The 16,609-nt window shown below is 45.8% G+C and overlaps 1 protein-coding gene across 9 annotated transcripts in view; it reads right to left on the bottom strand.

The window, feature by feature from the left end:
* Positions 1-16,609, bottom strand: part of MYO9A (myosin IXA) — a 189,781-nt gene that overhangs the window by 10,185 nt on the left and 162,987 nt on the right. For 4 of the 9 annotated variants that reach the window (XM_042803885.1, XM_042803893.1, XM_042803892.1 and 1 more), the window contains 11 exons: positions 14,504-16,147; positions 12,831-12,912; positions 12,089-12,304; positions 7,042-7,154; positions 6,464-6,621; positions 5,645-5,868; positions 5,087-5,203; positions 4,212-4,400; positions 3,184-3,231; positions 2,410-2,521; positions 1,472-1,533 (listed from right to left, as the gene is read on the bottom strand). In XM_042803885.1, the coding sequence (XP_042659819.1) occupies positions 1,472-1,533; positions 2,410-2,521; positions 3,184-3,231; positions 4,212-4,400; positions 5,087-5,203; positions 5,645-5,868; positions 6,464-6,621; positions 7,042-7,154; positions 12,089-12,304; positions 12,831-12,912; positions 14,504-16,147 (2,965 nt within the window). The remainder of the gene's footprint in view (positions 1-1,471; positions 1,534-2,409; positions 2,522-3,183; positions 3,232-4,211; positions 4,401-5,086; positions 5,204-5,644; positions 5,869-6,463; positions 6,622-7,041; positions 7,155-12,088; positions 12,305-12,830; positions 12,913-14,503; positions 16,148-16,609) is intronic. The other 5 variants (XM_042803886.1, XM_042803887.1, XM_042803890.1 and 2 more) reach the window with 5 other exon arrangements.

Raw genomic sequence — 16,609 nt, 5'->3', positions numbered from 1 at the left:
GCTGTTTCACGCTCTAGGGAAAAAACCACCCCAGGAACACCCAGTTCTAGCTACCAGTTGAAATTCATCACCGGTTGTTCAGCCAGCCTGCTTGGCTGCTAAAACCATCAGCAAATGCAATGCCACAAAATCCATGTGCTACTTTACTCAAAATCAAGTAGCTCCAAGATGAGGACTAAGTATGGGTGAAAGCAATTCTATGGCCATCGAGAGAGATGTGCTTGGGATTTGCTCAACTTCACAGTAGACGTGGAGAAACAGATCCAGCCTGGGACAAGGCTAACAGTTAGAAAATCAACCACAGCCAGAAAATAAAGACCTCTTTCTCAAATCATAATGGGTGGCTTGTGGCTCCCTGTCGCTGAAAACAACCCTAAAAATGTTAACCCACCAAGTACAGACAAGCCAGAGGCTTCCTAAAGAAGGACCTCCAACTGCCCAAGTGGAAAGCTACTGAGGAGAGCTTGCTACCATTGAACTTGCTTCCTTGGGTAGAGCACAAAAACTTCCTTGTGCAGAGAAATCCCAAGAAATGAGAAGGCTTCAAGCATCTCTGAGCTTCTCTGAAAAAAAAAATAATCAGAGATCTCATTGAACTTCCCAGATTTTAGAGCAGAAACGCATACGAGGTGTTCCCAGCTCCTGAAGAAATACTGCCAGAAAGTGAAAGAATGCAGCAAAAATACAATATATATTCCAAATACAAATATATTAATATATATACCTTCAATGCATATATTCAGATTATTTCTTGGGAAGAATGTAATCATGCAGCTTTACAGAGGCTTTGTATTATGGAGGCTGCTCTTCCCGAAGAAGCTTCCCAGTGAGCTGGTAAAGCCTTGCACACGTTATTATCCTAGATGTACTATCCTTCTTTTGGGCACAAAATAAACTATTTTTAAGAAAAAACACCAAATCTTGATGATCCCTTGTTAGCTGGGGTGATCTGCTGCAATCATTCACTGTCCCCCACACCCTTAAACCCAGCAAACAATATTTAATTCCCCTCTAAGGAGCACGGTGAGTGCTTGAGCATCCTCCACCCACCCTTCCTCGCTCAGCTGTAGTGCTGCTGCTGATCGGGGACCAAGAGTCTGAGCAGGTACCAGCAGGGTTAAGAATAACCCATATTTCCAAGAATAACCCCACATTTCCAAGTCCTTAAAAGCTGTAAAACAAAGAAGTTTTCTATTATTCAGTGTGGTTACAAGGCAGGGAACATCACTGCAACATCTGCTGCACGACTGGGCAGATAAGGAGCGATGCATCGCTGTGTTATCCCAAAATACACGCAAACACTGAAGCACTGGTTGGAGAGACCTTCAGGGATCTCTGGTCCAAGCTCCTGATCAAAAGAGGCTTATTGCCAGCATTATATCAAATTCTGTGCCTGCAAACATTTTTGTATACAAGCTTGGGATTGCCGTCTGAAAGGTATTTAATGAAAGAAAAAGAATGAGATATTCACCTTTTTGGAGCACTTGGTTGTGGTTTTAAGACAGCACTTCTTGTGACAAGCGTATTTACATACTGCAACAAAAAAAAAAGTAGTATATAATAATCCAAACAGTCAGATTTCTAGAGAAATATGAATTAATATGAATGAAGTAGCTCCTCTTGGGACTAGCACATTAAAAGCACATTGAATTTGCAGTTTCCAGTGGCCAAGTCTAGACTAGATCCACTCAAACAAAAAAAATGAAGTCTTTAAAATTAATGGTCCCATATTTAAGTCCCTGAAACATTAAAAAACTCCTGATAGATCAATTTGGAAAATAATCCATAAGTGACTCTGAGCCATCAGGCATGGATACCTGCCAAGAAGTTTGAAATAGCACCTAATCTGTATTCTTCCTGCACTGGACATCAGCGCGAAATACCCCAGGTTGGCACTTTCAACCTAATCAAAGAAATGTTGGAAAAACTAAAGCGATGGATCAACCCTTCCCATTGATCCTCCTCCATTTTCCCGAACTCCCCAAAACTTCATGTGCCCGGAGGTCAGACAGGCTAAGCCAAATGAATTTTCCATGGTCACAAGCAACAGGCATCCTATGGGCTGAAGCTGCAGGGCATGTTTGCCATGCCCAACTCTACCATCCTTTTTACCATGACACTTAAGTATGGTTTGACTATACGGGATGACCATATGACCTTATGGGATAAGATGTGTAATGCAAAGCTCCCCCCCCCCCAAAACTAACTGTACCATGAGGACCTGGAAGGACTGCTGGGATGGAGTTACTAGCTGACTTCAGAAACCTGTCTCAAAAGTTCTTCTAATGTGAAAAAACTCAACAGTCTGAGAGTGGGGTTGCAGGAAACAGCAGCAAACAGCTTCCAAAATCCAAAACCTCATCACTGTGATACAAGCACATGAAAAAAGACTGAAGAGAGCATTCTTACATTTACAAACAGAAGCCCTGTCCATTATCCAGATCAAGGAGGAACAATATTCACAGTAGGTGGGGATGCTGTACTGGGTCGCCTTAAAAATGTGACCGTTGTGCTCTTCTACCTGCGGTGATAAAAGTTAGGTGGTAAGAAAAAGGAGACAGGTGCTCAGTCTGATGCAAAACAGGGAGATGAACAGCTCTCCAACTTTTAGCTATTATTTGCTATCTTTGTTTCCTTTTCAACCCAGTAACCCCATAGGCAAGTCAAACAGACATCCAGCCTGTATGAGAACAAAACCGTCACACAAGGAGGTTAGAAACTGTGTTTGACTGAGGTTGGATGGTCAAGTTATCCATGTTAGGAAGGTCTTCTATGCCTCCATGGCCTCTTTTTGCTTTGCACCTGCATCCTTCCCAGTACTATCACATCCTTTAGGAAAAAAGGAGATGTAATCTCCCACATCTCTGATATTAGAAATGTAAAACACACACTATAAGTTTATGCAGAAACCCAGAACAGCACTTCTTGTTTTGGTCTCAGTTCTTCTATGGTAACTCCTAACATTACGTTTACTGTCTTCACTGATCTGGGACGTGATCCTTGACCAAGCAAACCAAATCCACCTTGTCCATCTTTCTAGCACGATCTTTCAGGGCTGCATGCTCATTACAGTGTGGTGTTCAGATCTCAGCATAGGGTGTGTCATGAGCAGGTCTCATCATTCGTCATTCTGGCCACAGGATATTTTTTTTTTAATGCACAGGCACAGAGTGCTCAACTCACCACATCCGCTTCCTTTTTTCTTCTCTTTTTTCGTTCTGTTTTTGGCACCTGGTATTAGAAAGAGATTTCAGCATATTTATGGGCAATTTTCCCAGGTAGAACGTACAGAGGGCTCATATCTAATGGTGCCCACTGCTTTCCAGCCCCATCTTCTGGTGCACCTGCAGCCCCAGGAGAGTAACTCTAGAAAACTCTCCTACAGATCACCCTGTTGTCAGAAATCCCCTGGACAACTGTCCCCATCTTCATCTCAGAGTTAAGGTTAGCTGCTGCTCTAGCTCCAAGTCCAGCATCAGTGACATAAAGCTCTCCCATCTCATGCAAGACACCCAGGGAGAATGTGGCACAGCCCTGCAGACTGATGTTCAGCCTGCTCCAAAGAAAAACTGCCTGGAGAGGAGCCTGGGGAGGACTCGGAGCAGGAGAGCCAGAAGATGGAATATTTGTACAATAAACACCATCTCCCAATCCCAGTCCGAGACCCCGTGGTTGTCCTCACAGACAATATGGAGCAGAAAGCAATGAGATCAGGTTAGTAAAAGGCACACTGCAAGCTCTGACTGCTCTAAAAACTCTACCTATACCCTGAGGCCTGCCACTGCCCATGTCCCCTTCTACAACCCAACTGATGGTGAATTATGTGGTCACTTGGGAAGAGGTCAAGAGACTAGGAAAGCTCGTATCTCCCTCACTTTCTCTCAAAGATCGAAAAAAAAACCCCCAAACTAAAAAAGAATCACCAAGAGCTGCCCTTCCAAGCATCCACAGATGGCTGCAGCTTTGCCCTGAAGACAATATCTACATGTTGACATTGGCCATGGCCAAGCTCAGCCCAGAAGTGAACTGGGGTTTTCTGAACTCAGTGAAACGCAACCAACGAATCATGCCTTGTGTGCTGGCATAAGTTATCGACCTCAGCTTAAAGCAGAGGAGAATACAACAGAGGTTGCCATGTGTCTACAGAGAACACAACCCTATGGAAAGACAGTTCACAAATCTTCAAGGGCCTTAAGAAAAGTGCCAACTACCTTCACCGCGGTGTAGTCCAGGGGTTTGTACTCTATCATATATTCATCCAGGAAGACTTTGAAGGTATTGACCCAGACTTTAACTGGAGACTCACTCCAGTCCCTCTGCTCAAGCCTCATGGTCTTCTCCAGAATTTGCTCAAATAAGGCGTAGAGGTCCTTATAGCGGATGCTTTTTCCATCATCCATCTTTTAAGGAAACAGAAGCAAAAAGAAAAGTGATTTTTACACACCCCAGACTGCCTTTTCTGCTCCAGACAATTATTTCAGCCTGACTGGCTTCCAACTGCTCAGGGAAAGTCCAAATATGATTAAAAGAAGGAAAAAGGGATTATTTAATAGAGAGTTGTTTCGTGACCTTTGGCAGGGTAGCTTCTCAGTGCACAGAGAAGGAGGACGTTAAGTGCCAGCTCAAATCTTAGAGGGAACTTTATGTACAATCTGGGCAATAAAACAGCTTTTTTGATCACTGTGATCATAAGCTGAAACAATCATTGCTCAGATTCAGAAGCAGCAGACGAGCAGATCTTCGTGTTGCTCAGATGTCTCCATCACTCTCAAATGTAGAAAAGGTTTCCAGGCACTTTGGGTGGCAAATTGACTTTATTGATTTACTGTCATCTACCATTTGACTGGGAGCAAGCTGTAATGAGGAGATCAGAAATCTCCACTCAACGTATATTGAGAGCTGGCTAATGAGGAAGAGTTAGTCCAAATTTACAGCTCATGGGACTGAATACAAAGGAAGAGCATCCATCCTTTGGGATAGGCAGACCAGGAATGGACGGCTCAGCAACATCATCACCACCAGGAGAACCCAGAGCACCTCATTTCTCCTGGAGGAGGAAGTTCTCACCTGTCATCCAGCCACTTACCGCCAATGCCGAGGAGTAAAAGCTGAAGATGTTTTGCCGGAATTCCTTCAAGGCTTTTTTGAACACAACATCCACCAGCGTGTCCTTCTTGCTGTCCTCATTATCCAGTTCATTCATCTGGGAAACCAAAGGGGTTTATGCACCTATGCCACTTTTGCTGCGGCAGAGCATCGTGTGAGAGGAAGCAGCACTAACGAGCAGCTGCTCCACCACGGGCAGATGATGTTAATGATGATTCTCCTGCATGCAAACTAGAAATATGAGCATTTCCCTGCAGCCTTCAACTTCTGCCCTCCTAGGTCACCCGCTTCTGATGCCACCAGGGGCAGCTCAAAGCAGCGGAAGCACTGCCTCTGCCGTGCTCGTGCAGAATGACCACACAGTGAGTGCACAGCGTGCCCATCTTCTCTTCCAAGCCTGCCCTGGTGCATGCCGCGCACCCATAGATGAATTATTAGCATTGCTACTGCTGCCCTCAGGATAATTTTGGCTTTGTTGCCTCCGTCTGCTCGCTGAGCTCTCTGATGATTTAGCTGGAGCAGTGAGGACAGGAGTTACCTTTTTCAGGAGAAACTCATCCATGCTCTTCAAGTCACTAGCGCTGGTTATGATCTGCAGCGAGTCGTTCTGCCACTGCACGGGCTCCAGAGCCACGTTGCTGATCTTGACACTGCGCTTGCGTTTCACCTTGGGAGAGGGCTCCTTGTTCTCCTTAAACTCCCGTCGGTAGATACCGGACAGCTCAGGACTCCGCGGTGGGGTCAGGTGGTGAGGACCCAACTCTATGGGTAATAATTAAAAAGGGCAAAAGAGATTGAAGAGCAGATGAAAAATAATTTTGCCACTAAAATAGGGAGATAGGCATTGGAATAAACCTGCAGAGGAGAAAAACACTGTGTGGTATTCAGAGGAAGAATAAATGTCATTTTTCCTTTGGCTATTTCTTCTGTCAAGAGGGGAAACATCTGTCCGTGTCCAGACAGCTGCAGGGAGGATTAGCAACCTGGAATTCCTTGAGACCCATTTTGGATCCCATCCTTTAACCTACTTGCCACTGTTGCAGGTTGACATCGTTCATGGATTCAAGAGACTTAAACCAGCACGGACATTCAATTTGTGCAGCTTCCCAACCTGCTTTCCCACAGCAGTCTCAGCTAGACCACACCATAGTACACAATACTCCCATTTACAGATACCTTGACCCTATAGATAAGCCAACCTTCATGGGTTCTATATCTTTATTCAAGCCCCTATATAATGGGCTATGCTTGGTTGTAGTGTACAGCCAGATTTACACTCACTTTTCCTTCTGCAATGAGAACAAACGCAATTTCTCTGGTCCTTACAACACTAGCACCATGCCACCCCACCACTTACCTTCACCAAGCTGCAAGCCAGAAATCACCTCCCTGCTAGGGGTTTCTTGCTCTGCGTACAGCTCCAGCAGCTCAGATTGGGTAGCAAGCTTCTCCCGTGGGGTCTTCTTTTCCCCCTGCTTTCCCTTTACCCAGAACCTCATCTTGGCTCGCTGAGGCCTGGAAATAAGTTGTGAAAAGAAGAACCACCTTAACTAGGAAAATGTCTTTCTACCTAAAACTACCCCAAATCTCCTGGACCTTCATGACGTTTAAGGAGGACTTAAATCCACATAACTTCTACCAGGGAAACCAGGCTACTTGTCCTCAGGAAAGGCAAGAAACTCAAGTTTCATGCATGCAATTGGGTGGTTTGGGATGGCACATTTAGCCCGTGTTGTCAAAGCTTTATTACGATGTGAGCAGGATGCCTCTTCTAATTGATCATGCCCACGGTCATGTAGAAAAGGGGGGAGAAATAATTCATGTGCCGGTTTTGGCTGGTGGAGCTCCAGAGGAGCCGGGGTGGTTCAGCAAGGTGATGGAAAGCAAGAAGGATATGGGAGGGACTTCTCTCCCATCTCCAGTCATGTTTCCTACCTCCCGTCTGGAGCCAGACTCTTCTGCGAGGCCGCCAGCTTCCCGATCTCTCCCTGAGACATGGTTTTGTGCAGTTTCATTTGGCTTTCCCCAGAGGCGAATCGCTGCACCGTCTGTAATGATTCCAAGCATGAAGCGTTTGAAAATGAGACAGCTCTCGGGATGCTAGCTGATTTCCTCTTTTTCTAGCAAAAATTAGATATTTCATCTGTTACATCTTTATTTCTCTCTGCCTACAGGTGAAAGCCTACAACCACGCTGAGCTAACTCCAACTAGAGAAATACTTCAAGTCCTAAAAAGGGAAAGGTATTTCCCTTGCTCCAGCTCTACACTGACATCCAACCTTCTTCCTCCTCAAGCAACCAATGGTGAAAATCAGTGTGCACCAAGCCACAGGTCCTCATCACTTGGCCTGCACAACTGCTCCACCATCTCAGTCTGGGCAGTGCAGCTCTCCCTCCCAGAAGAGCCATGTTAGCCACAACAAAGAGATTTGTGGTGTTCCTAGCACCAAACGAACCTTCAACCACATGGATCTGTCCCAGCAGAGCTTTCTCCTCCAACTCTTGTTGAGGGCTTTACAGAAAATAAAACCAAAGCCTTTGTGCCAAGGACACAACAAAATGATCCCTTTAGAAATAAGAGGTTTTGCAGCTTTAATACAAATTATCTCTGCTTTTGCCACCATTTAAAACACCCTGGAATAATTTTTAAGGGTGAAATGAAATTGCAATAATTCAACCTAAGGTAATTCCATGAAATAGCCCAGAAATAGTCTTGCTGTATTTGAAATAAAATAGCAATTTTTGTCCTTTTTTTCCCCACAGCAGCTGTGATTTCAGAGTTGGGCTCCTGGAGAAGAGACTTTTGGCATGACGAAAGCAGGGAATCAGGTTGGATGAAAAGATTTGGGAGATGAAAGTCAAATGGTTCCTGTAGCCTTCCCATCACCTAAATGTCTCAGCTGAATGCACAGTGCTTGTAAGCCATTATTTTTGTTCTATTAAAAATATTTCAAATAAAATTGTATAAAATATGGGCTGCAGGGGAGTCACATTTACCATATTCACTGCTTTGTCACCCCTGGGCTAACCTCTCCACCGGCCAGGAGATGGCAGCACATAAGGCAAAATGGCCACTGGGAAAGACAGAAACTGCCTAAACCATCAAGGGGTTTCTTGTTCTTGTCACTCTTAAATTTCGATGATGATCACACAAATTGCAGATGGATACGGGGAGAAAAAAACAACCTCAAAACCCATAAAAGTGATTCCTTCCAGCCCAAACTTACTACTTCCTTTTAGAAATGACCTAATAAAATACTTGCCCCATGATATATTTTTGTTCCTGAGTAATTTCAACCTTTTAATCACTTTCAGTCATTTGTGTTGGGTTTTGTTGTTGTTGGGGTTTTTTTTTGTGTTTTTTTAAAGTATTCTGTGGGGGCATTTACTCCCTTTTTTTCTATTTCAGAGACATTCAAAGCACACTGCTTTGTGCTGACCACGGCAGGCAGGCCAAGGGGGTCGCCTGAGCAATGCAGAGGTTGCTCTATAGGACACCACGTACATTTTATTTTTAAAATATATATCATATCTACTGCACAATCAGATCTAGCGTACAGATTTTGGAGTAGAGCAAGGCAAGCGAAACCCCTGGCTCATGCAGAAGACTGAGTCAAAACCATCTGTAACGCACTTTTTAGACAAAACTGGAAGGATTTTCTACCATTGCTAACGCCACCTCTCTCTGCTCTGCCCCAATTCTTGACCTACTATCGTTCAGCGTTTCCTCTGCTATCACAGCAACCTCTCCAGCTTCTGAAAGTAAGGACTAAAAGGCATTTTTGGCATGAGATCCTTCTGCTTGAGGGACTCCTCCAAGAAGCTCCAAATGGGAAGGTCCTAGTCTGGATGGGAAACCTCAGATGTCAAGACAAGCCTCTATACCCGAAAATCCCCTGCCAGGGAACAACACAAAGCATCACATGTGGGCAAATGGCAATAGCTGGGGGTCTGGAGTTGTCTCTTGGATGAAGAGGGGACCAAATGTTTTTCCTGTGTTTCACCCACCCGTGCTAGCAAGAGATAACCATGGCCCAGCAGGCAGCAGTGCTATATGCTGCATTGAAGAGCTTCCTGAAGTGCAATGCTCCCTCTGAATGGCTTAAGACAAGAGATCTTTCATCACTGGCTCTTCAGGCGTGCTTGGAATCAGCTGGTGACTGATACTTGGACTGATGTTTGCCAATTTGTGGTTTTAGTATGGATGTTAGAGCAAAATAACTGCTTCGTTATCCAGGCCTCTCTGTCTAAGAGCCTTTACTGAAGGAGGATATATTCAGAAGGTATTTCTCGTGTGGTTTCTCTAACCAAGCCATTCCATTTATCTGCTGCAGGAAAGCTTTCCAGGCTTAGGTCCAAAACAAAACGGGTGTTAATATATGCTGACCACAACCAGGAGCTATTCCTCCCACTCGTACTTGTCTCACCACAAGGTAGCCTGCTCCTCAGCTATTCACTAGCCAAAAAAATCAAGCAATCTTTGAAGGCTTGGTCTTGTCAGGAAGCCTTTTAGCCTTAAAGGCACCTTGGAATCAACTGTACCTTCAGCACCTTATATACTGGTGCACCCTGGGTTTCAGCTCTGGCTGAAGTTGCTCTTGGTCTTTGCTGCTCTAGGATACACCAGGCTTGGGTCAGAAGCATCGTCTTCTGCTGGACTTCTACTTACCAGCTGGTGATACACAATCATTGATTTGACAGTCAAGAAACCAATGGGCAGAACAGGAATGTTCACACCAGTGCAGCTGGTGAGCCATCACATGCCCAACTTCACAAGGTCTCACATGATCTCTCTTTCATCTGTTCAGCAGCCCTTGGCCACTGAGCAGCACATTAAAAGAGGCTTTTTTGGAAAGTCATAGCTGGGGGCAGGAGCAGTATGAATAAGTTATTCACTAGCACTGAACCCATCTCACACATGGCGGCTGCCTGACGCATCTTCATGTGAACATCACAAGACACGACGGATGTGTCTACATAGACATCAACCTACTTGAGATTGTACCCAAACCAACATGCACCAGTATTGCTCTATCATAGGCTGCAACACCCAACCCGGGCTCTGCTAATAAATATGGATAAGCAGTCCCTAAATTTTGCTACTTGTGGCAATCCTGACCCAGAAAAGCCACAAGCCAAAGGGCTGGTCCCAAACCTGCAACATGGAACACAGATGGAAACACTGTACGTGTTGTCAGGACATACAGACACAGGGTATGGCTGAGCACACGACTTCATGGGTGGTGTTTACTAGAAAGCAGGACTCAGTCGCACAAGGGGTGAAAGTGGTGACCACCAGTTAGAGCTAGTGATGGAGAGCAGAGGGGAAGAGGGATGCAGGAGAGACGAGAGACAGTCGGCGCCTACTATTACTCGCATGCGGTGAGAGCTGTTAAACCAGGTGAGCAGAGTCCCAAGGAGAGTTTCTAAAGAGTGGAATGAGCCAGGTCCCTCCCAAGGATGGAGCTTGCCAAAAACCAGCCCAGCACCTTTCACATCCCAGCGGGAAAGATTTCTATGGCTAAAAAAACCCCTAACCCTTTGTAAAGAGGGTAGCCTCCAGGAACACAGCATGGCACGCCAGGTGTGGCGCAGCCCCTCTCCAAGCTATGTAAAAATGCTACATTTTACTACACAAAATTCTCCCTTTTCTGACCTACAAGGAGGGAGATGCGTGAAGATGTAGCCAAGCGATCTCAGTTCATAGAGCTGTTTCTTTCAATAATGTTTCGAGTACTCCTGGCTTAAAACCCCTGGAAATTTAGCAAGAGCAACCTTGAAAATTAATGGAATTTGTAAATCTTTGCCCTTGCCCAGTGAGGAAATTGTCCTGGGAAAAATTTATCCTTTATAAATAAGCTGCTAACAGAAAAGTCACGAAAAGCTCTCCTTGGCTATCTGCCTTTCTTGGAAAAGCAGATTTTAGGATTGCACGAGATGTTTGCCGGACCCACAGCAATGCTGTAGCACAAAATAAATCACTGACTTCAGTTTTCATACTTTTCTTCGGTTTTATACTCAGCTCCACATCCAGGACTGTAGCTGGAGCAGAGGGGCGAGGCAGCTCTATCCAGTGCTCCACCTGAGCTCCTACGCAGGAGACAATTCCTGGTGCTTATCCACACTTCTGCAGGAACGCCTCCTACCACCTCAGGAAAAAAATATGATCGGTTTGGAAGCCACTGGCCTCTTCCCTCCTGAAACCTCTTGGTTTGTGATTTTCCAAAAGCAGCTTATCCAGGTGGGAGATTAAGCCTGAGATGCAAATGCTCTGCAGCACAGGCTCACGTAGCATGGTGCAGCAGCCTGTGGACCTGCCAAGGGACACCAGTTACTGTGCTTGAAAAAGCCACTAAGGTTGTTTCCATTTTTAAAAAAAAACAAAACAAAACAAAACCAAACCAATATTTCACTCTCACTATATTTTTATTGTCCAATTTACATGGTTTTGGTTTCTCTAAGATTCCATGTGCCAGCATTGTTCTGATAATCGAGGACTAAGTAATTATCAGATACTGTATCTAAGGGTGCAAAATGAAAACTAATAGGAGGTGCAAGATTTATACCATTTTCTTTGTTGCCTCTTGCTTTTTGGACAAGGTTTACTTCAACCTTTTCTATGGATGTGTGTAGATCATTTTAGAGCAAAAGGGTCCTAGGGGGGAATTTGCTAGTCAGGTTTAAAAACCAAAAAAAATGATGTAGCTGTGCAATACAAGTTGTAGCGCTCCAGAAAAGCTATGGAAACCATAGCTGATATTGACTCAAGCCAGAAAACATCCCCACGGCCAAGAAATACAAACGATTTGCCCATCTCGCATCCATTTCTGCTGTGTTCGCTGAGTTCACCCATCTACAGCATCCTTGGAAGCGGGAGAAGAAGCAGTGGAGGGGTCAGTGCAGCTAAGGTTAGCAAAGAAAGGCTCCCGCAGCTCCGCTTGCTCCCTTGTTCTATTTCCCCCACCACATTGGAAAAAATTACCATTTCGGAGTCACTGTAACAGGCCTGCCCCAGCCGGGCTGCAGGCACCGCCTCGGGATGAGGAGGTTGGTCAGAGGAGAGAAGGAACTCAAAATTGCCATCGTAATCATCTTCCTCCGTATCCCCCTCCCCATCAGCAAAAGTACCTCTAGTCAAGAAATCGGAGCGCGTCCGCGCCATGCGGGCTTTCTTTTTATGGGTCGGTCTGGGAACCTGCTTGACCAAATGATAAAACAAAACAAACAAACAAACAAAGTTTTTTTTTAAATAAAAAGGAGATTCTACTGATGTTTGGCATCATAGTGTAGCTCAAGTACAGCCTTAAGACACCTCTGAGTGAAACTGCACTCCATGGAGGGGACACAATATTATATCTAACGCAAAAAAAAAGGACCGAGAAAAACAAAAACCAAGACAGCACAGTGAAAATGGACAACCATGGATGTTACTCAAAGGTGTATTGAACCAAACCAAGACAAGACTGTGATGGATAGTGTTTGCCATCAGGCCCGCAAGATCCTTTTTGTCCAGAGCTGCTACAAATTAATGTTATGGGGCCTTTTTATTTTTAAAAGAAGGTGTGAAGGTTGCTGTATGTGATATCCCCCTTCCCTATGTCTAGGAGCCCTTGTGCTTTACAGTTCACTTCTTTGAACCTTTTGAGGGAAAACTGGCAGAATAAGTTGTTTTGTTTTTATCCCCCTGTTCAATTAAAAGAGAAAATAAGCAAGCTACAACTTACCTCTCCTCTGCCAGACCCTGGCATCTTAAACGGCTTCCTAGCTAGTTCACCCTTGGAAAGGCATTGATGATTTGCTTCTCTGCTGAAACACAACAGAACAGAGATGTTTCATCTCCTCCTAAAAGCCTTCCCACTGCGCCAGCCCAGCTCTCAAGAACATACAAGTGCACAGCCCAAGCAAACAAGACCAAATTGCAAGCTTGAGGTTACGGGGCTTTGGAATTGCTTTGAATTCTTCAGGATTTGAGTTAATACCAAAGGACAAGAAAATACCAAGTTCTGCCTGCCAACCTCACTCAGCACAGTGGTTACGGATGGCACCTTTTCACTTCTGGATTCTCAAATGTGATTGTTCTGTTGCAGAATAAAAAGTAAAATACTAAAATACAGGAATTGCCCCCCTCCCACCCCATGTTGCTTGCTCTGTGCATGAATCGGGAAAAGAAACGGAAAGAAACTTTTTTGAGGGAAGACTATTCTCAAACACCCACTTCCAAACCAATTCTCCAGCACCTCCTGCAGATTTTCATATGAATTGGTTCAGAAGGAGAGCATCCTCGCTTTGAATCTAACATAGCATTAAAAAATACACCCGCTTAAGTTGCTTTTTGCTCAGCTCACTCTCTACCATCACTTCCAAACAAAACCCTCACTATGCCCACGCATGAGGGGTGCCGCTGGCTCTATTGGGAGGCCAAAGGGCTGCTTTTTTATGGACTGCTCCTTTTCCCCATTACATGTGTCTGGACTTAGTTTCAGAACCTGCACAAATTAAGCAGGAATCTCCCATCACAATGTCATGTAAACCACAAGACTACCACACTTGGAGGTACCTTGAGTTATCAACAGCAAACATTCACCAGTAGCTTTTGTCTTGGCAAGGGTGCAGCAGAATTTTGGGGGGGGGAAGAGGGGGAAGGAGTTATGTCATTTTTGAGTTAAATGGCCAAAACCTCTCCAAAATTAGGCAAGGCAGCTTAAGCAACACAGTAGAGTGGGAGCAAATGTTGTCCCAAGATCTTGCTGCCATCTCTAGACTCTGTGCTGGAGCAGCCCATCATTTAAGTAATGCAATGTTGCTGAATGGCTGCTAAGCCCATTACACATGTAATTATATAGGTAAGGGATACACTGTCAAAAGTGCATTTGCATCCTAAATTCCTTCAGGACAGTTGCTGTTTTCCCATCTGCAGTGGTAGGACTGTCCGGATGTCTTTGCTGGCTGTGTTAATAATAGAGTTAACAAGAAAAATCCTGGTATTTTCTGCCTTATCTAGTCATTGCTACTCTGACCACCTAAAGATCCTAAGAACTTTTTCTTCATCCTTTACATTGAGATATAAACTCCTCTCACTGTTCAACTAGGGTAAATGAAAGCAGTGTCGATCCTCCTTCTATTAACTCCCTTCACCTGCTAAGGTCCATGATTATCTCCTCTGACTTACATATTGACTATCACATAAGAGACTGAGAAATCATATTTACAGTTCTTTTTGCTTTTCCTCTGATCTCTGCCCAGTCATTGCTAGAAGTTCAAGAAATCCATCTTTGTGTCGCTTAGGGGGTTTGTACAGTCTCCGGAAAAAAAACCAAAACATTCTGGACCATTTGTACAAAGCCTACAGAGCAATTGTGAAAAGCCTTGGGAGAAAGCACACCATCTTTTTACTCACTGGAGGCCGAAGGGATTGTCTTTCGGCGTGAAGAACACAGCGCTTGCCCTCGTCTCCTCGGTGGCCTGGTTGGACATTCGGGGTTGCCGGAGGCGCTCGGTTCTCGAGAAGTGGCTGCCCGGGAGGTCCCTGGGGTCCAGAGCTGGTCTGGAATGGCATCGGGGTTCTAGCGCCAATCCCAATTGACCTTCTCTTCGCTCCATGAACATGCTGACAGGTCTGTCTTTTGGGGCGCTGTGGGCTGGAGAGCTCCCCCTGGTCCCAACGGTGAGACCTTTAATGTCAACCGATGAGGTTGGAGTCACACCTGTGGTGGGGCCATGCTCCCCTCTGCTCTGGGGGTGCAGGATGAGGACCGACTGAGGCCGGCTGTCTGCTTTTTTGGTTGGCTTGACAGAGGCATCCTTCATTCTGCTCTGCTCAGCCCTCTGCAACGCCTCCACCCTCCCTTGCTGCTCAAAGGCTTTGCGTTGTCTCTCTAGAATTTCCTTCTGCTGACGGATCTGCTCCATCATCTCCCTCTCGTTTTGCAGCTGAAGCTGCTTTTGCCGTTCCTCCTTCTCCACGTTGAGCTTTTCTAGCCTCTTGATAACAGAGTCTGGAGAATGGGCCTGTGTCGCAGTTGCTGTCCCACGTTCCTCTCTCTTGGTAGTGGACTTCTCTTCCTCCCCTCCCAAGGCTCTGCCCTGGTCTGACTCAGAGTCCTTCCTGACCTCAGAGAACGTAACTGTCCTCTCCTCTCTTTCCAGTGCTTTGTTCCTCAGGTTATTCTCCACCAGCTTCACCTTCACGTTGTCTTGCGGTGGAACGTAGAAAGTAGGTAGGTTGCTGGAAAGGAAGGTTTCTCTCGGATGCGCCTTGTATGTAACATTCTGGGGGTCACAGAGCACACGCTCCTTCACGGTGAGGTTATCAGGTAGCTCCAAGTCGGCAGGCATCCTTTTGCAAGTGGGTAAATTGCTGTTCACATCTGTTGAACAGAAAGACTTCTGCAGATGAGCCTGGGGACTGCTAGGCGAAGAATCAGCGGAAAGTGACTGCGCATCCTGCTCATCTAAAACTACGGAAACGACTTTATTACTCGGGGTATCTTCACAGCTTAACATCTCAAAGCTCCCTTGAGAGCTTTCACTCTCTGGGGTTCCCTGAGGGGAATGAAGCGCCTCAGATACAAGCTCCGTGGACCACCGCCGCTCTTCTGAAGGTGACAGCCCACCAGTGGACCGGACCTTGAGCAGCTCCAAGCTAAACTTTGCCTGTTCCAGTTCACGCATCCTGCGACTTTCTCTTTTTGCACGAACCACTTTTTTCTGGTTGAGATCCTCCAGCGACTTGGGTCTCTCTCTCACAACTACCTCCTCTTCGGTGTCCATCCCACTCTGGCTACTGGCTCTCTCGTGCCTTTTGTACAATAAATTCTCAGAAGTACCCACTGGGTCCACGTGATTCACCCGATTATTCTCCATCAGTGATTTATGTTCCTCTATAGCTCTCACGCGTTCTTCAAATGAGCTGTCCTCCCACTTTGATGGGTCAGAGCCCCTAATTTCCAAAGCAACATCTGCCTCCAGTCCGTCCTCTTTAACTGACAGACCGTTCTTCAGCTGCGACTCTTTCAATCGCTGCTCTTTCAAAGCTCTAAACCTGCAAGAAAGCAGAAAAACAGCACATTGTACCCCCGTGCTCACTCATGTCCCTTCAAGGCACTGTACGGGGGGCATCTTATCATCACCACCATCATCACCTCACTGCTGTTGGCACCTCAAGCAACCCTCCCTGCACATCTGGTGCAAGGCAACGCGAGCGCACATTCAGTTTTCAACCTTCTCCTCTTAGGCCATCTCTCCTACTCAAGGACTGCCCCAACGCACCTGAAAGCTCCTCTCGTGCTGACAGCAGCAGCTCCAGCCTCCATCCCTGGTCTAGCTCGTTTGTAAGCTGACAGAGCCAGAAAAGTTTAACCCATTGCACCCCCTTGGCTTCTCCATCTTCACCGTCCTGCCTGGGTTGCCTCTGGTACAGCTAGCAGGGACTCGAGCCCCGCGCCAAGAGCTCTTTGCGGCTCCCAAATCTTCCACCCTACACAAGGGTGCTCCACAACTTGCA

This window comes from Tyto alba, unplaced genomic scaffold, assembly GCF_018691265.1.
Source record: "Tyto alba isolate M040663 unplaced genomic scaffold, T.alba_DEE_v4.0 Super-Scaffold_41, whole genome shotgun sequence".
Classification (NCBI taxonomy): Eukaryota; Metazoa; Chordata; class Aves; order Strigiformes; family Tytonidae; genus Tyto; species Tyto alba.
This window is presented reverse-complemented; position numbering and strand designations above follow the sequence as displayed.